General features: G+C 54.5%; 2 protein-coding genes across 2 annotated transcripts in view; one reads left to right on the forward strand and one right to left on the reverse strand.

Moving 5' to 3' along the window:
- Positions 1 to 13260, forward strand: part of ABHD12 (abhydrolase domain containing 12, lysophospholipase) — an 89842-nt gene extending 76582 nt beyond the window's left edge. Inside the window, exons 5-13 of the mRNA XM_047744229.1 lie at positions 749 to 779; positions 3060 to 3105; positions 5550 to 5679; positions 6758 to 6795; positions 7340 to 7419; positions 8359 to 8441; positions 10258 to 10336; positions 11096 to 11223; positions 12574 to 13260. Coding sequence (XP_047600185.1) covers positions 749 to 779; positions 3060 to 3105; positions 5550 to 5679; positions 6758 to 6795; positions 7340 to 7419; positions 8359 to 8441; positions 10258 to 10336; positions 11096 to 11223; positions 12574 to 12613 — 655 coding nt within the window. The 3' untranslated portion in view covers positions 12614 to 13260. The remainder of the gene's footprint in view (positions 1 to 748; positions 780 to 3059; positions 3106 to 5549; positions 5680 to 6757; positions 6796 to 7339; positions 7420 to 8358; positions 8442 to 10257; positions 10337 to 11095; positions 11224 to 12573) is intronic.
- A 2028-nt stretch (positions 13261 to 15288) lies between these two features.
- Positions 15289 to 25097, reverse strand: part of PYGB (glycogen phosphorylase B) — a 56887-nt gene continuing 47078 nt past the window's right edge. Inside the window, exons 15-20 of the mRNA XM_047744211.1 lie at positions 24752 to 24810; positions 22935 to 23076; positions 20914 to 21121; positions 19380 to 19514; positions 18119 to 18185; positions 15289 to 16696 (exon numbers count right to left, since the gene is read on the reverse strand). Of these exons, the coding sequence (XP_047600167.1) occupies positions 16544 to 16696; positions 18119 to 18185; positions 19380 to 19514; positions 20914 to 21121; positions 22935 to 23076; positions 24752 to 24810 (764 nt within the window). The 3' untranslated portion in view covers positions 15289 to 16543. The remainder of the gene's footprint in view (positions 16697 to 18118; positions 18186 to 19379; positions 19515 to 20913; positions 21122 to 22934; positions 23077 to 24751; positions 24811 to 25097) is intronic.

A 25097-nucleotide genomic window follows, 5' to 3' on the forward strand; every position in this document is an offset into this window, starting at 1 on the left:
GCCTGTTTAGCATCTATAATAGGAAGTGACCCCAACACACTAATCTGTGGGTGTGGGGCTGGGAGATGGTCAGGGCCTCTCTGAAGATGGCTGGGCAGTAATTGTCAAGATTACGATCACAAACACCTTCTATCCAGCAGTTCCGTGTGTAGGAACATATGGAGCACATGTGTGCAGGAGGACATCAGCACGGCCTGGCCATGGCAGCAAAACTTAGATTCACAGCAGGTAGGAGAGGGACACAATGACTGCAAGATAAGGAAGGTGAACCACCACTTAAAAGAGTCCTGGAAGTTGGCTGTGCATTACTGAGTGAAAAGTGAGAGGCAGTAGAGTGTGCATGTCGAGGAAAGAAGTGCCTTCACTTCTGCCACATGCTGGTCACCAGGGAGCTGAGGGAGGGGCTAGATGCTGGGCAGGAGTGGGGGGCTTGCTGTCTATCCTCTGTATCTTCTGAAGTTTGTGTTGTTCCTATGTGTTAGTCAAAAATAGAAGTAAGATGATAATTAAGAAATATCCCCAAAGTGCTAAGACTATCCCTTGCTTGTCATGGTATTGCCAGAAACAAGCATGGAGCTGCTCTCATGCCCTGTAGAAGAGGTCATCTGTCCCCCAATGACCCTCTCTGTATGAATTTGGGGACCAAGCCACTAAGGACCCAGACACTCTAGTACTGACCCTGGGGGCATGCCTTTTTGAAGAAGATGTGCTAACACCCATTCTTGTTTCCTTTTCCCTGACTCTCTAGAGGAGGCGACCACCGGGTGGAACTTTACAAGGTAGGTGAAGATGGCACACAATGTATGATGGACAGAGTGGTGTCCATAGGCTGCTTGATGGGCAGAGTGGTGTATATAGTGATGACGGGAGAGTGGTGTACACAGTGTGATTTCGGGAGAGCGGCATACATGGTGTGAAGACAGGAGAGGAGGGTACACAGTGTGATGTTGGGAGAGCAGTGTACACAGTGATGACAGGAGAGCAGCATACATGGTTGAAGACAGGAGAGGAGGGTACACAGTGTGATGTCGGGAGAGCAGTGTACACAGTGATAACAGGAAAGGCGCTAATATGGTTTGATGACAGGAGAGCATGTACATGGTGTGATGACAGGAGAGCGGTGTATATGGCATGATGTCGGGAGAACGGTGTACACGGTGTGTATGACCGGGAGCACGGTGTACACAGTGATGACAGGAGCGCGGTGTAGATGGTGTGATGACAGGAGAGTAGTATATGTTGGGAGAATGGTGTACACGGTGTATATGACAGGGAGCATGGTGTACATGGTGTGTGTGACAGGGAGAGCGCCATACATGGTGTGATGACAGGCAGAGCAGTGTACCCCCAGTGTAGGACACACAGAGTGGTATTCACAGGGTGTATGATGGGGAGATTTGTGTACACGGGGCATATGAAGGGCAGAACCACATACGTAGTGTCTATGAAGGGAGAGTGGTATCCACACAGTATACGAAGGAAAGTGCATCACCCAGGGTTGTCTCCCACCTGTTCTCTCCAGTAGGCATGTACACAAGGGAGTCCCTCCAGTACTTGTGAGAGAGATGATCAACATTGGCCTTTCCAATGCTGCCTCCATTGGAAGCCTCTACCGTGGAATGCTTCCCTCTAATGCTGCCTCTAGGGAGAGCTTCCAAAAGCAGAATGAGTGGACTTCGGGCATCATCTGCCAGATATTGGCAGTTATATTAAAGGCATTTGAAATTGTCATTAAATGCTGCATTTCTCCTCTAAAACGAATGGAGAGCACCCAGGGCCAGGAAGCCACACTCTGGCCAAGTTGCAGGGTCAGGAACTCTGCCACACTGAAGTCTCACCCATCACCAGATTCCAGGCTGACCTGGTGGAGGGGCTGGTGGGTCTGCCAGCCAGGCACTCAGACCCTCACTTCTGCCTGGTTGTCTTCTTTGGAAGCTTGAGTCTCAGAGCTGGAAATGTGCAGTTGCCTCCAGGGTCCTCTTTCTCATCTACCCCTCACAGGGACTGACACCTGCATTGGTTAACCTGGCAGAGAGCAAATGCAAGGGAACATCTGCATCTTGTGGGCACTGCTCTTTCCCTCACACACCAAGGCCACGCATTGCTGTGGGCCATGGGAGGGTTTGTTCTTGACTGAATTGGATCAAGTTGGGGAGGGGGTGCTCCTGTGGAGCTGTGGCCCCTGCTTGAGGTTTCTGTTCTTAGCAAGGGTTTGCACCTAGAGCAGGTATGGCCCTGGTGGGAGCAGATGCTGCAGGGGCAGATGCTGCCCTGGGGCAGGCAAAGGAGAAAGGAGCACACCTCCCTCCGGGGATTTTGGGGCATGTTGGTGGCTGGCCACTTCCACATGTCTCCGGGCACACTTCAGGAAAGCTCAGGTGTGGGCTGTGAGAAATTATCTAGTCCAGAAGATCATGTCATCTAGAGGGATTTTGTTTTTGTTTTTTAAAGATTTTATTTATTTATTTGTCAGAGAGAGAGAGGGAGAGAGAGCGAGCACAGGCAGACAGAATGGCAGGCAGAGGCAGAGGGAGAAGCAGGCACCCTGATGAGCAAGGAGCCCGATGTGGGACTCGATCCCAGGACGCTGGGATCATGACCTGAGCCGAAGGCAGCTGCTTAACCAACTGAGCCACCCAGGCGTCCCGGGATTTTGTTTTTAATAATAGAAAAATCCAACGAAAGCTTCAAGTCTAAGACGTGCTAGGTTGCAGTAAGGATCCCAGATGCAGTCTCTGACCATAGAGCCCCTCCTTCTGGGTCTCTGGTTTCAGGGTGTCTGCCCTGGCTGGGGGACTACCTGTGCCCCGGGGATCTGAGCCGCGGGAGAGCCCTTCTTTCCATCATATCCCTGAGGCGGCGGCATCTGCGTGTCCTGTAGTAGCAGCAGACGTATGGGTTTTATAATGGGGAATGGGCAGCATGGTCACAGTGTTTATGAAGCTCCCACTGTGTGCGGGGCCCAAAGACTGACATCGGGCTGGCTTTGATAAGAGGCAAGCTGCCCTCAATTCAAGATGTATGGATTTGTGCCCAGATATTTATTTTTTACGTTCCAGGTGCTGAGTTCCCTTGGTTATCATGTGGTCACCTTTGACTACAGAGGTGAGTTCTTTTGCAAGTGTGAGTCTGGGCCCTCACACTGCTCCCGTCCGGGTCTGCTGTGCAGGCATCAGTCACCTTGGGAGCCGAGACAGCGTTTGTAGCTCATGGTGCCCTGACCTGCAGTGATGGAGAGTGTGGTGGTCGGGGTGAGGGCACATCATCTTCCCGTGTGTGTCCTGCCTGCTGATGAGGGGCATCCCTCAGCAACGTTTTAAATGTAGAAGACACTGTCATTTCTTTACTGGATTCCGACTCCCCAGAGCTGGTCTTCGGAAACATTTTGTGGGCAGAAGAGCTTGTCTTGTTAAAGTTCTTTTTTTTTTTAAAGATTTTATTTATTTATTTGACAGAGAGAGATCACAAGTAGGCAGAGAGGCAGGCAGAGAGAGAGGGGTGGAAGCAGGCTCCCTGCAGAGCAGAGAGCCCGACGCGGGGCTCAATCCCAGGACCCTGGGACCATGACCTGAGCCGAAGGCAGAGGCTTTAACCCACTGAGCCACCCAGGCGCCCTCTTGTTAAAGTTCTGAAAACAGGAGAAAGAACTGTTAAGAGAGAAGGAAGATTCTTCTTGCCCCTCAGTATTTTTTCTTTCTTGAGTGAATCAGAAGGCTTTGCTGCCGAAGAGATGGAGAACCCACAGTCACTGTAGGCTAAGAATGGTGCACCTTAACGAGCCAGGAAAATACTTTGTACTGACTGGGAGCTGCCTTGTGAGAAGCATGGGTCTCCTGTAGTGAGAAGCATGGGTCTCCTGTAGTCTCAGCAGCAGAGGAGAGAGGTCAGAGGGCTGCAAGCCTGCTTAGCTTAACCTACTGGGGGAGGGTAATGGTGTCAATACCCTCAGACCGAGGGTATGACGTCGTAACAAATTGCCACACACCTGATGTCTTCAAAGAGCACAGACTGACTTTGCAGTTCTGGAGGTCGAAAGTCCAAAATCTTTGGCCGCTGGGTTAAAATCCAGGTGTTGGCAGGGCCAGCCCTTCAGGAGCTTCTGTGGGAGAATCTAGTTCCTTGCCTTTCCAGCTGCTTGAAGCTGTCCTTGTGCCTCAGTGCATGGCCTCTTGAGTCTGATCTCTGACCCTGACTTTTGCCTTTCCCTCTCACTTGTCCAGCAGACCATTGTGGTGACTTTGCACCCACACTGGTAAGCCCGTAATCGCCCATGTCATAGTCTGCTGATCAGCGGCCTCATTTCCTCCTACTGCCTCAGTCCCACCCCTTGCTGGCCACGGAATCAAATGTCCTCACAGGCCCTGGGGATGAACACACGGGCCTCTGGGGTGGCAGTGGCCTGCCTGCTTCAGGGATGGTTCTTTCCCAGAAGAGTGTTCGCAAGTTCTGGGTTGGGAAGAACTACAGATAAGGATCTGGAAAGTAGTTCACCCACTTACCTTTTCTCTGTGCTAAAAAGGGTTTTGTGTTCCTACAGGGTGCTAGAGACTTCAGGGTGATAGAACAGCCTCCTTCCTTGTTCACCTCTTTGTGCTTCTACCAGGAAGTGAAAGCCCTCACAGCACTTTGTCTTTCCAGTTCTCATCAAGTCTCTGCATTTCTAAGCTCCACATCTGCCAGTCTCTGTCTCTCTGTGTCCCTTCCTCCTGTCCACACCTTGAATCTCTCAGGGTGGCCTTGTCTCTCACGTGCCCCCTTCACTAATCTGGCATCTGGGATGTCCAGGGGAGGTGCCTTATTGTGCCCACTAGTTGTGGGTTTTGCTTATGCAGCAGAGCAGGCTCTTTCTGAGCCTCGTGGTGCTTTCAGGTCATTTGATGATGACTCACTGCTGAGTTGCTAGAAATGACAGTGGCATTTGCCCTTTACAAGATCCTGGGAGGAGGGCCCTGGGGGAAAATGTGGTCTGGAGACTGAGATGATTAGCTTTCCTCTGCTATTCTGAGAGCCCCTTTTCTTTCTGGGTCAGAGTTGCCTTGAGCCTGGAATCCTGCCCCCACCCCAGCCTGACTCCCCACATCTGTCTTTAGCTGGGCTACAGGCGGCCGTGGAAGCCAGACTGGGCTCAGGATCCCCCTGGGGATGCTCCTTTCCTGCCGGGGCTCTGGGCAGGCCGGGGTCTTACTGGCCCATCACCTTGGGCCAGCTACCAGCAAGCCCTAAGGGTTGGGGAGGTTGCTGCCCCATCTGCCCACAAGAGTCTGTGGGTCTGATGGCTCTGTCTGCACAGTTGTTCGTCGAGGTTTAGGTAAGGGTGTGTGGATGGCTGTTTGGGCTCAGGGGTTGTAGCTGGCCAAGGAAGCCGGAGAAGTCGAATCCGGCTTGTCCACACACCCCTCACGTGGGTCTGTGAATGATGGTGGCAGAGACTTCTGTTGCCCCAGCCAGTCCTAGGCTGCCTGTAGAGAAAGAAGGGGATGAGTCCACCCCTCACGCAGTTCCAGGGGCTGGGATTTGACTTCCTCCTCTTGCCGCTTCTCCCCTGCCAGGTTGGGGTGACTCGGTAGGAACGCCATCGGAGCGAGGCATGACATATGACGCACTCCATGTTTTTGACTGGATCAAAGCAAGAAGTGGAGACAACCCTGTGTATATTTGGGGTCATTCCCTAGGCACTGGGTGAGTTCACAGCCTGGTGGAGTCATGGGGGAGCAGGTCTTCATGGGGCAACGTTTCACCAGGTCTCTCCAAGACTGCCCTGATGACGTCTGGATCCTGTGACACCATGAGTCCCAACAACCCTTGTCCCTCATTCCCGTGATGGGGACAGGGGAAGAAGTGCCACAAGACACCATGAAGAGTTTGAGCTACTTGAACTCTTCAACCCAAAAAGGGACTTGAGATACACACAGGCAGCTGTGGGGTGGCCATTTCCCTCTGCAGGGAGGGTAGGCACACTTGCCTCATTCCCAGGGTGTTCCTCAGGGAGGTGTCTGCTTTGCAGACCAGACAGGGCACTTGGGTTAGCATCACCTGGCTCTGGAGTGTGGGTGCTGGCTGGCAGCCTGAGGGCTGGGGCTTTGATCACTTGCAAACGGGACGTTTGTAAACAGCGTGACCACTTGGCCTGTACTTGGCTTACCAGAGACCATAGGGGAGGCAGCAGTGGGTGGTTCCCTTCCTACATCTGCCAGGATGAGGGACACAGTTTAATATTCCATCTGGGGCTGCCTGAATCGCTGCTGCTGATGGAAGGTCAACAATGTTTCTAAAAGGGGCACTGCTGTTAGTGCCCAGAGTCATGAGGCCTTCAGCAACCATCCCTTTTCCAGCAGCTTTTCCTTTGGGTGCAGTGGCCGTGGCCCCTTCCTCCCCCTGATGCTCACCTTGGACAGCCTGCTGCAGTTGGGGTGGGCCTGCGGGCTGGGAAGTGCTTGCAGAGAGGAGCTGGGGCCGAGCGGGGAGCAGGCCATCCTGCTGTGGCTGTCTGCATGGGATCCACCCAGTGTGGCCCTAGGATGGCAAGAGGTCCGGGGGCTGTCATTGCCATCCTCATCAGAAGGGGTGGCCCATGGCAGGGGCAGCAGGGGCCAATCACGGTCCTGGGGCATCTTTGTCCGTACCCTCCCCCAGCCCCAAACTCCACCAGTCGCTTCACAGATCACACAGTTCCTCTGGTCACTTACAAGACTAGAACAGTCTCATCTCAAACAACTTCCATCGTCATTCACCTGAACTGTTTTTCCTTCCTTCTCAGAGTGGCGACAAATCTGGTGCGGCGCCTCTGTGAGCGAGGTAGGGGCCTGTGTGGTGGTGGGAGTCTTGGTGGGCTGGGCAGGGGCTCCTCCTGGTCTCTGGGCTCAGGTGGGGTGGGCATCGTGTGTTTGTGCACACTCACTGTGCCCCAGGCTCTGCTGTGGGTTCTTGGGAGGTGGATGCTGTTGGATGACAGCACAGCAACAGTGCTTGGTGTCGTCTCGGAGCCCTGCGAGCTGGACACAGGCACCACAGTCTGGGTAAACCCTCAGCTGACCCCAGCCTGCATTCCCCACAGATTTTTGAACAGCTGGCGGAGCCTTATCAGGACTGGGCTCCCAAGACACAGCTTCAGTAGATGTGGTTCTGGGGAGCAGATGACAGCCACCTGAGAGGCCCCTGTGTGGGCCCCCGTGTGGGCACTTCTTATGTCCCATCCATGCAGGAGTGCCTGTGGAGGGGGGCAGGGCTGGTGGTGGGGGTGCCTGGGGCCCACTGTCCAGTCTGGGGGACCAGCCTCTCCCGGGACATCCGTGAGGGCTTCTTGCCCACCTCGCAGCCACCTGTTTGTTTTATTTTCTAGAGACACCTCCAGATGCCCTTATATTGGAATCTCCATTCACTAATATACGTGAAGAAGCTAAGAGCCATCCCTTCTCAGTGGCAAGTACAGATCTTATTAAAAGTTGCCTTATTGTTATTATTAAAATAATTACTATCAAGGTAAGTCTTAAGAGAATAAGTATAAAATAAAAATTAATCCTTGTTTAGTGCAGGGTGTTGCCGGGGAATTTTATAACTCTGTAGCAGGCAGAAGGATGGGTTCACAGCTGGGTTGTCCAAGGATAGTAGGATCCCCAGGAGGCCATGCCTCTGAGGCATGGTTTGCCTAGCTGGCATCGTTGCCCTGCAGGGCTCAGCCCAGGCCTGTGGCTGCTGTCCTGGCTGCTTCTGCGAACACAGAGCTGGTGGGTGCCCCAGCTCCCTGTCTGCATAGACGGTGCTCATCAGTAAGGCTCTCCCAGTCGTGTTTCCAGGTGACACCCTGGGGGAACCCTAGTGGGGATCCCAGGGTGACTCAGGCCTTCCTTACCTGCCAGGATTGAGGCCTTGGACCCTCTTTTTATAAGCCTAGTCCAGAGGGGGCCCTTCTGTGTCCTTTTCTGTCCTGTGGGTTCAGGGGAGCTGTGTCGGCCCCCCACCTGACCTCATGGTGCTCTGTTGCAGACCAGAGGAGTCCTCTGTAGTCTTACTTCTTTGATGTTGCTTTAACCCCAAGTCACATGGACCCCTGTTTTCCCATGGGTGGAGGCCCTCATGTCTGTTGGAGCCGGTCCTGCCCAGCTGCTGCTCTGAGGTGTGGGAGCCCATTTTGTGGGCAGCCATGCGTGGCCAGTTCAGGAGCCTCTTAAGCACAGAGTCTGTGGTCTGGGCAGTGGGGCACCCCAGCACAGCTCTGGTGGGGCCTCAGGTCAGTCCATTTGGAAGCACATTAGACCCTTGGGCACTGAGCACCCTCTGTCTGAACCCTTGACCTCGGCCTTTGCCATGGATGGCTGTTTTAACTGATGCTTCTGCACATTGTTTCTGTGTCGCCTTCAGATATACCGATACTTCCCTGGGTTTGACTGGTTCTTCCTCGACCCCATTACAAGCAGTGGAATTAAATTTGCAAATGATGAAAAGTGAGTACTATGGTACAATACCTCATTTTCCAATTTTAAAAAAATCATTGAGAACCCCCTTAACCAAACAGGGTGGAATTCTGTATACTGGGGTTCTTCCCCAACCATCAGACCTTTGTAAAGGGCAAGTCAGGCTGGGAGCTGCAACCGAGAGTAAAGGGATTTGAAAAGGCCATGGTGGCATTAAAGCAACAGGAAGACAACATGTCCCTGTGTTTGTTTTATTTGTTAGTTGAAATCAGAATCAGAATTCCCAACAGGTTCTAATAAGGGGAGCTGTTACTCAAAAAATGACATTGCCTCAGCCGTTTGATTTCTGTTTGGTTGTAGAAAAACATTATAGAGTTCACTATTAAAAATATTTCTAGGGACGCCTGGGTGGCTCAGTTGGTTAAGCGTCTGCCTTCAGCTCAAGCTGTGATCTCAGGATCCCAGGATCGAGCCCTTCATTGGGTTCCCTGCTCAGCGGGGAGTCTGCTTCTCCCTCTGCCTACTGCTCCCCTTGCTTGTGCTCTGGCTTTCTCTCTCTCTGACAAATAAATAAAATCTTAAAAAAATATATATTTCTACTGGGGCTCCTGGGTGGCTCAGTCAGTTGAACAGCCAACTCTTGGTTTCTTCTCAGGGCCGTGGGATCAAGTCCCATGTTGGGCTCCATAAGGAGTCTGCTTGTGCCCCTCCCCACCTCACTCACTCGATCTCTCTAAAATAAATAAATCTTAAAAAAACAAATAATCAGGTTAACATTTAAAAATCTACACTCAGGAATAAATGTGAAAAAATGGAATATTTTTCCCCTTAATTATTTGTTTTGGTTCTGAAAATAGAGCAAACTAAAATTTGAACAGAAATAAGCAAAAAACCTGGTTGTTTATAAATATTGTTTTGGAACTTCAAGAATGATCTGAAAAAAGTGGATTCCAACAACAAGCACCACAGTGAGTGTTGGGTCCCCCGAAGGTGCCTTGGTCATGCTCCGGGCTGACCATTGAGGAGCTGGTAGTATTTTACCCGCAGGAAATCACAAGCCCCCACTTGGGCACATGGTGACAGCATGTGAACCAGGCCTTTTCTAGAGTGGGTCAGGGTTAGGACATACTACTTAGAATGGAAGTCCTGAAAAGATGGGCAGTGTCACTGTCAAAGTGTGACCCTTGCAGCAGAGATGCTCCTCCCTGGAAGCAGAATGCAGGGAAAGTGTGCACGTATGTGTACTGCAAGCAGAAGCCCAGATCACTGGATGGGCTGGGCATCGGTGGGGCGAGAAGCCTTCTGGCCCAGGTCCTGCCCGGTGCCAGGCTTGCTCAGTGAGGGGTGGCCAGGGTACTCCAGGACCTGTCTAGGCCCACAGCCCCTCTGTGTTTTGCTAGAGGGTTTGGATCATCTGAACCTCTTGAAAATGTTAATTTATTTGTAAACCTTCAGGGTGACCTGAAATGTCATTTTCAATAAAGACAGGTTAGAGCATGTAGGCTTTTTTACCAACACATTTCTAGTGACCATCGTTTGCTATAGGTTTCTTGGCCCACCTCCATGGGCCAAATATAAATATCATTTTTTAACTTTTAAAGAATAGGTCTAGTGGCAAAAATAATAATTTAAAATTTCTAGAAAATACACAGGGACCGGATAAGATGAGTGGATCGATCTCTAGACTTAACTGAATAGATGATGGTAGAAACACTAGTTCTCAAGTGAAAGGCCAGTCAAGTTCTATCTGTTGAGCACCATGGTGAAGCCCCCACTAAACCTGGATAGGCCCAGAGACCCCAGCCCTCTCCCTGGGGCCTTGGTCCAGTTCCATATTCCCCCGCAGTGTGAAGCACATCTCCTGCTCCCTGCTCATCCTGCATGCCGAGGACGACCCGGTCGTGCCCTTCCAGCTTGGCAGAAAGGTGAGAGTCGGTGCCAGCTCTGGTGCGGGCGGGTGTCTAGCCGGCTCCCATTCAGGCTGAGCCGGACATCCGCAGGGGTTCTGCTACTGCCAGGTGCCCCCACCCCAGAAGAAGAAGGTAGGGGGTCAGCAGCAGGGTCGGGTGGGGGCCAACAGTTGATGTCTTATCAGCAAAGGTCAGGGGCAACCTTGACAGAGTGAGGCCTGGGGGCCAGTGGGTTCCAGCACGGCCAAGTCTCCTCCCTCCAGCGAGCCCGGGCCCACGGGGCTGTCCCGTGACGGCTGCTCAGACCCGTAGAGCCTGGCCATCTCAGGGAGGAAGGGGCTGAGGAAGGACAGATTGTGAGCCAGGCTACCAACCGGCCTTGATCCAGGCACACGGCAAATTCCAAGGCAGACAGCCCAGCCAAGGCCCCGGGATGAGCCCTCAGGGCTGCTCCAGCACCTAGGCGTCCACACGCCTGCATGCCAGGCAGCTCTTCCCGTGAGGCAGGCTTAGCTGCCTTGCCACCCCCTGCGGAGGGGCCATCTGGGAGAGGGACATTAGGACAAAGGGTCTCGAGTGTCAGGCCAAGGAGCTGATTCCTGTCCACACCCATGCCCCTCGCCCTGGCCACACAGGCAGCAGGACAGCACCGTTGCTGGTGGAGGACTTGGGTTGCTCTTCGGAGGCAGCAGCCACTGACTGGTTTCTCTCCTGGGGAGACCACTAGGCAGGGCTGCCATCTGTGGGTGCTGACCTGTCTCTCCCTCATCCCAGCTCTACAACATCGCCGCTCCATCCCGAAGCTTCCGAGACTTCAAAGTTCAGTTTATCCCCTTCCATTCAGACCTCGGCTACAGGCACAAGTATATCTACAAGAGCCCTGAGCTTCCACGGATACTGAGGTGAGGCATTCTTCCCCTGGGGTGTGATGGCTCAGGCCAGGTATGCGGCAGACCCAGCCCTGAAAGCTGCCTCAGTGGGGCGGGGGGTTGCCATGACTCGAGAACCTTCCATCTCCACGGAGAAGGATTCAGTGTTCATGGCCCCTCCCTCCTGAAGCGCTTCCGTGATCAGACAGGGCAGTGACTTCCCTGTGGTGTGGGTTGTGCAGGCTACATAGACACCCCACTCGGGAGCATCCAGCCCCGGTGGGTCAGGCCTCAGTCTCTTCCTACACACCCATCAGGTCCTGCCCCTGTGCATATGCGCATGGGAGACTCTGGGCCAGCTTGCAAAAGCCTGTTTGTCCTCAGGGGCTTCTTGAAAGGCAGCTGTGCTCCTGGCTACACCATGATAGCCATGGTCTGGGGCCAGGACAGTGAGTGGCTGGGGCCATGGTGCCCATCCCTTGCCCAGGTGCCAAGCGCAGGCATGAAGGGCGAGATGGCGGCACAGGGTCGTTTTGACTGGGTGAGGCCTGGCCCCGCCTCAGGAGCCCAGGCTTTTGAGTGGGGACCAATCCCACCACTCAGGCCCGTGCTCCCCAGCCTCCTTGCCTCCCATCCCAGACACAGACAACCCAGCACCTCCTGGCCGTGTGGCCTTCTGCAGGATGCCGAGGTGGGGATGGTGCAAGTTCACCTTCCTGGGGCTGCTGAGCCTGGAGGTGTTGGAATTGGCCCTCAGTAGTTTTATGCCATCACACTTCAGCTCTCCTGTGGCTGTCTCAGCAGTTCCAGAAGCAAAGCTGCATTTCTTTTTTTTAATTTATTTGACAGACAGAGATCACAAGTAGAGAGAGAGAGGGAAGCAGGCTCCCCGCTGAGCAGAGAGCCTGATGCAGGGCTTGATCCCAGGACCCTGAGATCATGACCTGAGCTGAAGGCAGAGGCTTAACCTACTGAGCCACCCAGGCGCCCCCAAAGCTGCATTTCTTTAGTGGTTTGCCATTTCCTGCATCAGGGACCTGGGTTGCTGAGAGGGGACTGTGAACTCAAAGAGTATGGGTTTGCTCTAGGGTTGTGATTTTTCCAGCATAAAAGGAATAGGTTATAGGAAATTTAGCCCAGGGTACAGCTCTAGAGTTTAGAACAAAGAAGAGTAGCCCATTACCTGGTCTTTCTTCCTACAGGGTTGGGATTTGACGAGGTCGATTCCATTGGAGCCCTGTTTATTTAACTCAGGCTTTCTGAGCGGGGGTGGTCCTCCAGGCTCCTTTTCAGACTCCTGGGATGAGTTGTTTGAGGACGGAGGAGGAAAGGGCTCTGGTGTGGGCTCTGGGTTTGGCTGATGGCTGTCCTCGTGTCGTCTAGGGAATTCCTGGGGAAGTCAGAACCTGGGCGCCAACACTGAGTCTTGCTGCCTAAAGGAGCATGAAGACCTCTGCCCTCCTTCCCTTTGCTCCAGCCAGCCTGGCACCCTGGAGCCCAGGGGTGCCAGCATCTTCAATACCCCTGGAGAGAGGACTTGGATGCCAGCTGGGGCAGGCGGAGGAGACCCAGCAAACCTGAGGCACCTGTCTTGGGTGGCTGGGAGCATGGATCTTTGTGGAAAACACAGGTTGCGGGCATGGGATCCCCTCTCCCTCTTGTTGCCACTCAACCCGAGCTCTCATTGGGAAGACAGTGACAGAGCAGGCCAGCCACCAGCTGGTCTATCCCGCACTTGCTGAGCTGGGCACAGGGAGCCTGGGGCAGGAGGCTTGGGGTCTTGGGACCACACTGAGCTTTCCAGCATCACTGTTAAGATCGTGGGGAGATGGGTTCTGTCCCTTCCCAGCCCACGCAGAATGGATTCCAATGGTCCCATCGGCACCCCCCCCCAACCCAGGGCACCCTGATTGCCCACCTTGGCGGTCCCTGCCTCCCTGGGCAGGTCCCACTGCTCACAGCGAGGGAGGTGCCCGTGACCTGTACTTCCTCCACTTTCTGCCCATCTTTCCGCCTAACCTGGCCTTAGACTGAGCATTTATTTAAGAATAAAATCGTGGTGGTGGTCTATCTGCTGTGTTCTCAGTGACCCCTCCAGCTATTTTCAGGTCATGCTCAGAACCCAGCCTGTGGGAGGAGGGGCAGCTCTGTAAGGCCAGGGATCCTGGGCCTTCCTTTCCTCCTTCTAGATGTGGAGGCCCGTGCAAGGAGGGGCATTGTCCCAGGGCAAGGTATGTTCATGGGGGAGGACCCCCTTCTCCAGAGGGGACAGGGAGCGTTTTCCTAAAATATAGGCCCCTTTCAACTTCACGCTGTAGCAAGCTTACTCGATGTTGGTATTGGTTGGCAGGCTCCAGGGTTTCACCCACAGACGCCAGGCGAGCCCTGGCATGAGTCCGTGGAAGGACGTGGGGCACTGGAGTAGGAGGTTTCCAGTTCTGGTCCATGAGCACCGCCTTGTTCACTTACTTGGGGAAAGGGAATGTTGTTCAGCTTTTTGTCAAATCAGTCTCCCTGGACTTCTGCTGCCCCCACTTGGCACCCTCTGAGGATCCTGCTTCTCAACAGCCCCGGTGCTGGTGAAGGGCCAGATTCTCACATCCCGGCTAAGTAACCAGAGAGTGAGAACTGTGTGGTTTAGTAAGGGGCTTTCAGGCTGGCCCCACAGAGGACTGTCCTACCCCTGCGGCTCAGATATAGAGGCGTGATGCACAACAGAGGATGAAAGCCCACCTGGGACCCACTTCCCCTGATGGTTGGACTCTCCCCACCAGGGTCCTAAGGCTCTGGGACTTTGCGGTCTTGGCAGATCAGAAATTCCCCTGGGGTTACAGGGAGCCTAGTTCACCAGCCTGTTCTTTAAGGTCTGTGGCCACTCTTGGCAGCTGTGGGCAGGCTGTGGGGCCGAGGTGCCAAGGCAGGTGACAGCTTCTCTTTTCTGAGGTACCTTCAAGCTGCCTACAGTGATTCTCACTTTGGGGAAACCATGCCTTTCCTAAAGGGGTTGAAGCATGAACAGACTCTCCTGAGTTCAGTTTATGTCTTCCTTCCTTTGGACGGGTTCCCCTGGCATCAGATTTGGGTGTTTGCACTACCTGCAAGACCCCACCCCATCCCCGGGGTTAGACATAAGCCCCTTCCTATAGCATGTTCCTATGTAACTGCTCGCATGATGTGCCCCCTGGGCCCGAGTAGCCCCCCGAGGCTTGCTCTTTCAGCCCCGTGACTGAGGCCCCAAGTCAGAGCTGCTCTCCCACCCCACTTCAGCCAGATGCAACCCACCCACCCTGCCTGGGCTGGAAGCTTCCTCCTGTTCTGTGTTCTGTGTGTGTGTGAGCCATGTGAGAGGAAATGAAGTAAAATATAGGCTGTTGGTATTTTGATAGGTGCTCTAGAAAGCACTGATAAGGATGGTGAGCTGCTGGGCCATCGGATTGGCTAATCAAGTCCAAATGCCTTCACCTGCTGGTCTCAGATTAGTAACTAAACTGTAGGCTAGGACAGATGTAATCTCTGCTGATCACAAAACCAATCCTTGAATTAAAAAAAAAAAAAAAAAAAAGGAACAGATCAAGACATGCACAGCTATAAATTCTGCAGTTAATACATGTTTCCTGGAAGCACGTGTGTCCTGGGAGCTGCTCAGCGCCCCCAGGCTGCTCCAGCAGGCCCACGGTGCTCCAGTGTCCTGCAGTTCTTAGGTTATTTGGCTAACAGCCCCAAGTTCATGTCCCTCCTGGCTTTTAATTCAGCCTACAGTGACACAGTTTAGGAGGAAATGCTCTCATCCCTAGGGCATTCCATGTCCTAGGGCCAAGAGTGGCTGGTAGAGGGCAGGTGCAAAAGACCCAGTGCAATTTGCACCAATGATGCCAACATCCAGATGACCGTTTATACAACAGATTGGATGATTCTTTTACCAGCTTATGGTTCAAACACACACTCTTAAGTCCCACCTGCAGCTGGGATGGGAGAGCTTGGTCTGTCCTTAATCCCAGAGTGATGGGCCCTTACGAGGGAGGGTCTGAGGCCTGCCCCTGTGATGCAGCCCCCACCCTGCCCTCGGCGCAGAATGAAACACAGACCAGGTCAACGAGGCACAGGCAGGAAGATTTAATCAGTTTCTCACACAAGGCAGTGACATCAAGTAGCACAGTGATGGTCACACATGGCCTAAGAAATGGGGCAGCGGGAAGGTGGCGGGGGGTGTGACCACAGCCCCAGAACGTGGGCCTCCCCAACAGACCACTGCAGCTCTGGTGAAGGGCACATGTGAGCAAATCCTCCATGGCTTGATTCAGTGAACTGGGGTGAGGGCAGAGCCCTGTGCCATCCAGACCCAGCATGCAAGGATGCAGAGCCTCTGGAAGGGTGCTTCCCCTCCTTGTCCCATTAAGCCTGTGGTGAAGCGCACCGGCCTGCTCCCTGGCTCTCTCCCCTGGGCAGCTGAGAGGGGCTCACCCACCCTTCCTGCCACCAGCCTGCTGTCCAGGCAGAAGGAAAGTGGGCTCCCTTCTGGGCCTGCTCAATCCTTTCCAAGGCGGTCACACTGCTGGAAATGGAGGGAGAAGGGAGGGTGGCCCCAAGTGTAAGACAGGAAAGGCAGGCCCCAGGACACACGCAGCGGGGGCATTTGGCCTCCCCAGCAAAGGCAGCGCCCCACCACAGGGCCCCCAGGTCTGGACAACACATTCCAGCATTGCCTCTCCACAAAACTTCAAAAGTATAACTTTTAGTTGCTAAAACAAGAAAAGGCTTCAGCTACTTTCATTTCCCTGGGAAGCTGATTATCCTCTCAAGCAAAACCAAGGTAGCTTTGCGTCAGCCAGCCTTGTCCTAGCCAAGGACCCCAGGATGCCGGATACAGATGTCCTCCCCCATGACCCCCTCAGCCATCCTAGAGCCCCTTTATCTGATCAGTCTGGAACTTTGGGCCACAGTGCCCACGTTGCAGCTGCAGACATGGCCAGAGTACTAGCATGGCCAGGAGGGTGGGAGCCTATGCCAGCGGGCCAGCACTTGTGGTACAGAAAACACACAGTTCCCCAGGCTTCGCCACAGCTATCTACCCGGACCCCGGAATCCAGAGGCTCAAAACTAAAAATAAGCTCACTGCAAGGTGCGTGCAAGGTCTGAGAGGAGCCCACCCGGTGGCTCTACCCTCCCCACCTCCTTGTGTCAGGTGAGCTAAAGCTGCGGGGCCAGCTGCCCCAGTCAGTGCTGCAAGCTCTGCTTTCTTGCAGGAAACTGGGAGTACCTCTCTCTTTGCACCCTTTCTTTCTTGCCCACCCCAAGCCACCACCACTACCAATTCCCATGGGCCTCCAGAAACAGCAGGCCATTGCTAGGGCACCTAATCCCTAGGGAGGTTGGGGGGCGGGATCTGTAGGTCGGAGGGCTCCACGCCCCAGATATCCCGGGCATACTCTGTGATGGTCCGGTCACTGGAGAACTTGCCCGAGCAGGCGATGTTCCTGATGACCTTCTTGGTCCACTCCCTGGGGTTCTGCAGAGGGAAGAAGAGGCTGAGTAATTTCAAGTACCACACAAGACAGCCTGCACTTCCAGAACTTCAGGACTGCTTCTAGATGGGTTCTCAGCTCCTGTTCATCAGCATGATGAACAAAGATGAAAGTGCAATCAACAGCTCACTGAAATGGGGATCCTCACCAATCAGAAAAGCTATCAAGTGACTAGATATGGGGGTAAGGAGCCTGAGAAGGCCCTGGGCCTCAAAATGTGCCATGTATTCTGGGGCACAGCCCACCTGACAAAGAACCACCACCAGGTGAGTACCCGCCAAGTGCATCCACAGAAAAAGGCTAAGTGGTCTCCCCTCCATGGCTTCCCCCAGAGCCTGACAACCATCCCTGGACTGAGCCAGCATCATGGGGAGCCTCCCCAAAAGGGAAGACTGCTGAGGCCCACGTCTGGGAAGCAAAGGTGCCCCCCCCAGAGCCCTGCCTGGTAACTTAGCTTTCGAGGCCCCCCTGTTCTTTAATGGGTCCCCAAGGGCATACAGCTTCCCTAAAGGTGGGGGATAGGGGCCAGGACCACAACACATCAGAAACATCCTGGAGGCCTCATCCAAGAACCGGGGGAAGAATCCATCTGACCCACCACTGCAGACTCACACCACAACACCCAGAGTCCTCTCCCCCTGCCACCACTGGTGGGGCACACAGGCTGGGTGTCCAGAAAACCCCAGCAAGGGAAGGGAAGTGGACACCAAGGGATACCCTCCTTCAGCCCTGCAAGCTCTGGTCCTCTGTCTTCCTGAGTCCCCACGTGGATACACCCACTCCCTAGGGGACATGCTCCACACAGAAACTGGGATGAGGGGTCCCTCTTTGTCCACCTTCGCCAAGGTCTGGGGAGCTGGCTATAGCAGTCCAGCCCTAGAAAGGCCACTCTTTACAGCAATGGCCCCTCACTCAACATGGAAGCTTGCACCTGTTCAAGGAAGCACTCTCATTTTTAAACATAGGTTTTCTGTGTGCACACATGTCTTCCTGGCTCTGCACCTGCTCCCCACATCCTCCCAATCACACCCACTGGGGGCTCAGACCACAGTGCCCATCGCCTCTGCCATCCACAGAAACTCCTGTCCTGCTCACGTGTGTTCTGTGGCAGCCGCTCAGAGCCTGGGCAGAAACGTGCCAGTGTGGACAGTGGCCTGGCCCCAAGGGGTCCCAAGGCACCAGCCTCACCAGGTGAGGGACAACAGAGACCGTGTGAGTGGAAGCTGATCAAGAACCCCTGGACAGCCCATGTCCATGATGCAGCTCAGCCCGCTGAGCGCCCAGCCTCCCTTGTCCAGGCCACAAGGTGAACAGTGGCCTCCCAGGACTGGACCTTACAGACGTCCCCCGCTGCTCCCCTGCCAGGGCCACCCTCCCGCCCCAGCTTGGGGGCCCTAGAACCATACCTGGTACAGCTGATCCACCTGGGCCTGGCACGCCACATATGCTTCATAATCTGCAAACACTTTGAACCTGAAACGGGAGACGGAACTAGGCCACTGTGGCGGGTGGTTAAGTCAGAGGTCAGGAAATGGGCCACTACGCCCTGGTCATCCAGGTCCTCATGCTTTGGGATGAGCCACAGAGGTGGCTCTAGGAGCAGGACTTTTGCCTTGGGGATATTATTCTACAGAAACCTTGTTTTCAGCTGTTTCTAACGCACCCTCCCCACGCAGGTGGGGCTGAGCAGCACAGGCTTCCTCCAACCCCACTGCCCTAGGGTACGTGGCACAGATGGGCAGCAAGGCTCCACCTGGCCATCCCTTCCCAGAGCCAAGGGGGTGAGAACCGGTGATCCAGGGAAAGGATCCTATGGACAGCACAGCAGGAGTTATATATAGGGGACTGTGTTTCTGTTTATGGTTGAGTTGCGGAGACGATTCAGGAAACTGAGCAGTGTTTCCTTGATTCCAGTCTGAATCAGGGCCAACCTCCCACCCTGCGCTGTGCGGGGCCGCGATCTGGTCGGACAGACACCAGCCCCCAGCACTCACAGGCCAGCAGCAGATGAAACCCACCTGAAGGCAGCTGAGAGTGGGACAGAGCTCAGCTCTTGCCAGCAGGCCAGAGCAAAGAAAAGCCACGAGAGGCAAGTGGCGGTGCTGACCTGCGGCAAATGAGCGCGTGTGGGAATGTGGACAGTATAGCCCTTTGTTGATGTGTCGTAATAAAACATCACAACATAATTTGCATCACCAGTTAATTCCTCTTTAACCACATGGTGTCATCACTGGCCAACATCTGGCTCAGTTGGGCCTGTGGGACTTTGGCGGTAGAGGCCAAGCCCCCCACCTCACCCTGCCCCCCAGAGGTTTCTGGGGCATCTTGCCCACATTCTCCCTAGGGAAGAGAGGATCAGGAATTGCCTCCGACCAGCCCCATGTGAAACCACCTTCTGCTTGTCATGCCCTTTGGTGGGGCTGTAGGGTCAGCCAGTGCTGGGGGGCCCTGGGGCTGGACCATGCACTGGCGACCCCTACCACCAGGGCCCCCAGCAGGCAAGCACCTCCAGAGGCCCCTGCAGTTCCTGGTTGATAGACTGGGGCTCTGCCCATGGGCTGGGGTGGGGAGCAAGCCTTACCATGGGTCACCCCCAAAGTGCAGGCTTTGGCCCACCAGGAGGACCCCACTATCTGGCCAGCGGTGGGGAGGGATGTGAGAACTAACCTGTCGTGGTTCAGCAGCATGTTGACCACATCCCTGAAACAGTCTGGTTCCTTGGGAGAGAAAAAGCCGCTGCTGATCTGGTCCACGGCCTGCTTTAGCTCGGGCAGGCGGTCATAGTACTCTCTGGCATTGTACCTGTGGAGAGATGGGGCCAAACCTCAGGCTCCAGAGCGAGGGACAGGGTGTCTGTACTGGGCACACCCCTGGTCCCAGACCACCCCTGGCTCTGGGCCTGCCCAGCCACATGTGCCGCTGGGCCCCACAGAGGCAGTGATGTGCTAGACAGGCAGAATGAATCCTGCAGCTCCCTGTTTAGAGAAACACAATCACTGGTAGACCCAGAATCATATGCTTGGTACCATCATATTCCTGTAGGGGAAGGCTGCCCGAAAATATGCCCACTGCATGCCACCTCCACGCCACTCCTCCACACCCTGCCCCTAACTGTCCTTGCCCTGCTTCCTGCCACCCCCTACCCCCTGCCACCAGGACAAAGGAAATGAGGTGTACACCAAGCACAACCAGACACAAGAGGCCAAAGCCACTGGAGTCTGGAGTGGGGCGGGGGGGGAGGGGGCGAAGCATGGAGCAGGTGTGCAGGTGTGCAGTGCCAGGAGACTGTGATGTGGCAGAAAGCCCAAACTGAGGGTCAGGCAGAAAAGGACACATGGGGGGTGTGTTCTCAGGTTGGGTGAATCTCATCCATGACTTCTGGGTTTTCACTCAGCTGGTGCCTGAGGCCTCATCAATTCCCCTGAGAGCTTTTAGGCAATTAGGCAGTACTGTCTTTATTTTGCATTGTTGCTCCGAATCAGGCTGTGGCCAAACTCAAGAGGGTCTGAGGTCATGACACATGAGGAAAGGTTGAAAATGTGTCACAGACCAGAGGAGACTGGAGACCTGCCGTCTAAACACAAGCGTGCCCTGGGTGGGATCCTGGGACAGAGGACGACATTCACGGGGAAACAGTAAAATCAAGCAGGGACTTTAAGCAACAATGCACTGCTGCCGGTTAGCTAATTCTGATAACGTACCACCCTACTTAGGAAGATGTCAGCAATAGGAAAACTGGCAGAAGGGTCTACAGAACTCTGAGATCTCTTTGCAACTTTTCTAAAAACTTGATACTATTCCAAGATGATCAGTTTACTTTACAGAATCAGTCCAGGGAATCTCAGCAGCAGGCCAACCCCAAATCCCCACACTGGCCTGGAGTGCTCAGGGCTCTGTCTCCAGAGACCAGGGCCTTCTACCCTTTTGAAAACACTCGCTCTGAACCCACAGACTGGGCCAGTGGAGACCAGCACAGAACATCTAGCTCCTGCTCAAGCCAGCCTTCAGGACAGCCTGTGGGGTGCTCAGGAGAGGAGCAGGCTCAACCAATGTGCCCACAGCCACCCCCAGCTGCCAGGTGGGCATCACCCCAGCAAGCATGGGCCTGGCTCCCAGAGTGCTCTCAGCTCCCCCACCCCCAGTGCTCCAAGCCATGCCCGGGGAGCTGCTGGGCCCTGACAGCACAGGGAGGGACACACACCCTTTCCGGTCCAGGGCCTCGACGTCCTCCACACGCATGCCAAAGATGAAGAGGTTCTCAGCCCCAGCCTCCTCGGCCATCTCCACATTGGCGCCGTCCATGGTACCAATGGTAAGGGCCCCATTGAGCATGAACTTCATGTTGCCTGTGCCTGAGGCCTCGGTGCCTGCAGTGGAGATCTGCTGGGACAGGTCTGCTGCGGGGATCACTGCAAGCAGGTGGGCGAGAAGGTATGTCACCACAAGCTGCTCACAGCATGAGAGCCATGGAAACTCTGTGTAGGGAAACCACACGCCCTCCTCCAGCCCACAGCTGGTGCTCCCAGAGCAGGTGCCACCTGCTGCTCAGTCCAGGATGGTTCTGAGCCCTGCGGCCCACCCCTGCTAGCCTGTAAGGGCTTCCCTTCCTGAGCCAGAGCAGCCTGAAGCCAAGATGGTAACTCCTGAGAAGACCCCAGGTCACAAAAGACCTTTGTTCTGGGACCTTCCAGGGACTGGGCCCAACCATAGATGGGGGACCTTGGTTCTGGCTTTTGGTGTTATCACTCTGTTTCATCCCCGACAGGAGTTCTGTCTCATGCCATCAGGTCGGAAGGCTCCTTAGAGCACTTCAAGAGGATTTTGGACTCACAGAACCAGAGAACTAGGAAGGTGGGGCAACTTCCTTGTGTTCACATGCATGCAAGTCACTCTATAGTATGCAGCCTGGGCACAGCTTGCCACGATAATGACCTAATGCCAGGGCCCCGAGGTTTCTCCCAAGGCTGGGCTCCCTGTGCCTCGAAGATGTGGCTAGTGGGAAAGCTCCAACTTCCTACCCCGCCCTGGCCTCCCTGCTCCCACATCTTCATCTTGTCCATGGAGCTGATGCTGCTCCCCCAGCCCAGTGGCTGGCACTTGGGGTCAGCAAAGAGCAGAGTCCAGCCCTTCTTCAATCAAGCCCAAGGAGTCAGGGTAAAGAGATACAGGCATCTCCAGCCCCCTTATATCTCTACATAGAGAGGAGGCTGATGTGATAGTGTACATGCTGCTACAGCAAGTTCAAGAGCTGAGGGAGCACTTGGGGGACCCAGACTTTAGCTCTGAGGTCCCAGAACAGGTACCCCAAGTTCAGTTCTAAAGATGCCCAGGAGCCAGCCGGCCCCAAATAACAGTGAGGAAGGGCAGTTCCAGCTGGCAAAGGGCTTGACAAAGATATGTCAGAAGCTCAGTGAGGAGCTAAGCATGGCATTGACCCTGAACCACATATGGTCTGTGATAGCCGAGGGACCCAGAGACGGTCCGATGAGCTGGCTGAGCTGGCAGGAAAGGGGACGAGTCAGCCTGCACATCGTCACTCAGGGTAGAAGGCAACTGCTGGTCTGTCTGAGCTCCAGATGTCCCTACTACTCAGAGCTCAGGCTTCCCATCTCTTGTTTTCTGCCAGGACCTCCAGACAGGGCCAGTTTAGAAAGTCCTGCCCAGCTCAGGACAGTCATGCTCAAAGGCACACCTGGCTGCAGGAACTTCTCCAGAGGGCAACATACACCCTTGGAGGAATAGCCCCAGGGGGCGTGATGTCAGGCCCTAAGTTGCCTTTGGAAACAACAGAAGAGGCAGGTGCCGGCCCAGATCAGAAGCAGTTACGCCCCTGAGAGCACATCGGTGGTGATAGCAGAAGCACCCTCTGGGGGTGGGAGGAGGGGGCGAGGAGGCCGACCTGGAAGCTGCATCCCGCCAGTAAGAATGAGCTCTAGGAGCAGAAATGAAAGCTGGGGAGCAGAGGAAGGGGGAAGAATGAGGTCACAGGCAGAAGTGAGAAGGTACGTAGACGAAGGATGTCTGAGGTTGAGAGTAACTCTCTGCACTTGGTGATGGGCAGAGAGCTTCCCCAAAGCCTTTCACTGCTAGAACAGAGGCCCGCTCCAGCAGGGAGAACCTGGTATCTGGGGCAGAGTTCATCGGCCCCACCAGCAACCACCACCCACATCGCACCCAGGCAGGGGCAGGCTTTCCTGTCTGACATGGCTGCCCTGGGCCTACCTTTCTCAGCCAGAGACACTCGGTAGTTTTCCAGGAAGATCACTTTGAGCTTGTCACCCACAACAGGATCGTGGTTGACAACACTGCCAATGGATGTGACCAGCTTGATGATCATCTTTGCCATGTGGTAACCGGGGGCCGCCTGGAGACAGAGGGAGGTTCAGTACAAGGACACCTGTGCTCAGGGCAGTGCAGGGTCCTCAGAGCATCCTGGGGCCCTGCGCTGGACCGCTGAGGTCACACCTGGCCAAATGGCCCCCCTGCCTGTCCTGCATGCAGTCTGGCAGACAGCCTCATGACGGAGGAACCCACGCCCCACAGGGTGCAACGCCTGCCTGTGACCCCGCTCCAGGGACTGCCTCACCCAACCCAATGGCTGCCTCAGCCTGGGCTGAAACCTGTCAGCCTCCAATGCATCTCTGACTCTAGTTAGTTCTTCAGAAATGGGATAAAAGGATGAAGACTTTCAGAACTACCAACTTATAGGAAACACAAGGAACTAAGCAACATACTGGAACATGCCAGACAGATATCTGGAAGAGACACAGCCCAGTCTCTGTAACAAATCAGTTGCAGGAAGAGAGAGGAGGTTGGCATGGAGGAAAGCCACCAACGATGACGTGGCAGACAGCAAGCAATCACCAGGCGAGGCCCTTGCCAGGGTCCAGAGTTAATCAATCTGTTGCAGATCTTTGTAAGTTCACTATCTATGTGTGAAGATGGAATTGTGTGGTGGTGTTAAAGAGTCTGTTTCTGTGGCAGTTTGGAAGGAAAACGTCATTGGGAACATGTGTGAAGTACTCAGAGGTGAAGTGATACTATGTCTAGAATTGACTTTGAAATGGTCCCACAGGAGTCTGGGATGTGTGTATGGATATTATTACTAGGATTTCTACTTTTCTCTAGGCTGAAAAATTTTAACAATGAACATTTAAAGAACTGTTGGAAAGCCCATACCTCTAAGAAATGTACCCTGGGATACTGACAAAGGAACCGACAGGCGCTGGGGGAGGGGAGGGGCCCAGCTGGTAGCCCTGTGGGGCTTGCTGGCCCTAGGCAGGTGCTCGTACCTCCTGCCCACCTTCGTGTGTGCTTAAGCAAGCGGGGCAGATGGTGCCCAGGCTCCGCGCCGTAGTCCCCCATAAGAAGCTGCGCCCCACAGTGTCCTCATGTTTTCTGAGGACACTGAGGCTCTTGGGGAAAAGTGGCAGACAGTGGAAACACAGGTCCTAGAGCTCAGAGTACGGAGAGGAGACCCACCAGGGAATAATGGCCGCACACCGGGACCCCATGATCACATGTCCAAAAGCATGCACCACCGTGAATAAAATGAAAGAAAGCTAGGCTGAGCTCTCAGCTGGTGTACACTGGGCTGAGGAAGCAGCCAGACATCTATGTCCACTCAGCACACAAGTACAGGGAAGTGAGTGGGCAGCATGCTAGGGCCTGAGAGCTGGGCACAGGTGTGGAAGGCAGTAGCTATGCAAGGAAAGGCACGGCCCCATCAGATGGAGGGCCTGTAAGTCCGCTGTAGCTGGGGACCCCCACTCTCATGTTTGGCAGGCAGGGGTCCCGTTTGGCTCCCTCCTATGGCTGTTGCTGATGGACACTGAACCAACTAACTCAGTCCACAGGTACAGAGGGGAAGCAGAAGGCCTCTAGCAGTCTGTGCGTATGCCAGCCCTGAGCCACCGCAGTGTCCAGCCCACCGGGCAGCTGGCACCCCAGTTAGGACACAGTCTGCACGGACAAAAAGCATGATGGTTTGTGCATTCAGGCTAAATATCAAACAAGGAGCAAAGAGGACATCACCTCACCTTGCCCCCGATCATGACAGTCCTGGGCACAAAGGCCTTGGCTGGGTCCTTCTTTATTCCTGCAGGACAAACAAGAGATTCAAATAAGGCACTAAAGCCAGACACCCCTGCTTTGGGACACGGTATGGTGACTAGCGTCCTCAGAGATCAACCCCGACTCATGGGGCAGGGTGCTGCCACTGGGGCCCACTGCATCTGCTGGGAACTCTCACTTAAAAAAAGGGGGACAAGCCCCTAGATGCTGCATTTATATTCCACTTTGGTGAGGAAAGAGGCCAGGAACAAACTCTTCCAAAAGGCTCACAGGAAAAGATGCACCTTTGTTTCCAGAACAGCCCAAAGCAGG

The sequence above is a fragment of the Lutra lutra genome, chromosome 9, assembly GCF_902655055.1.
Source record: "Lutra lutra chromosome 9, mLutLut1.2, whole genome shotgun sequence".
Taxonomy (NCBI): Eukaryota; Metazoa; Chordata; class Mammalia; order Carnivora; family Mustelidae; genus Lutra; species Lutra lutra.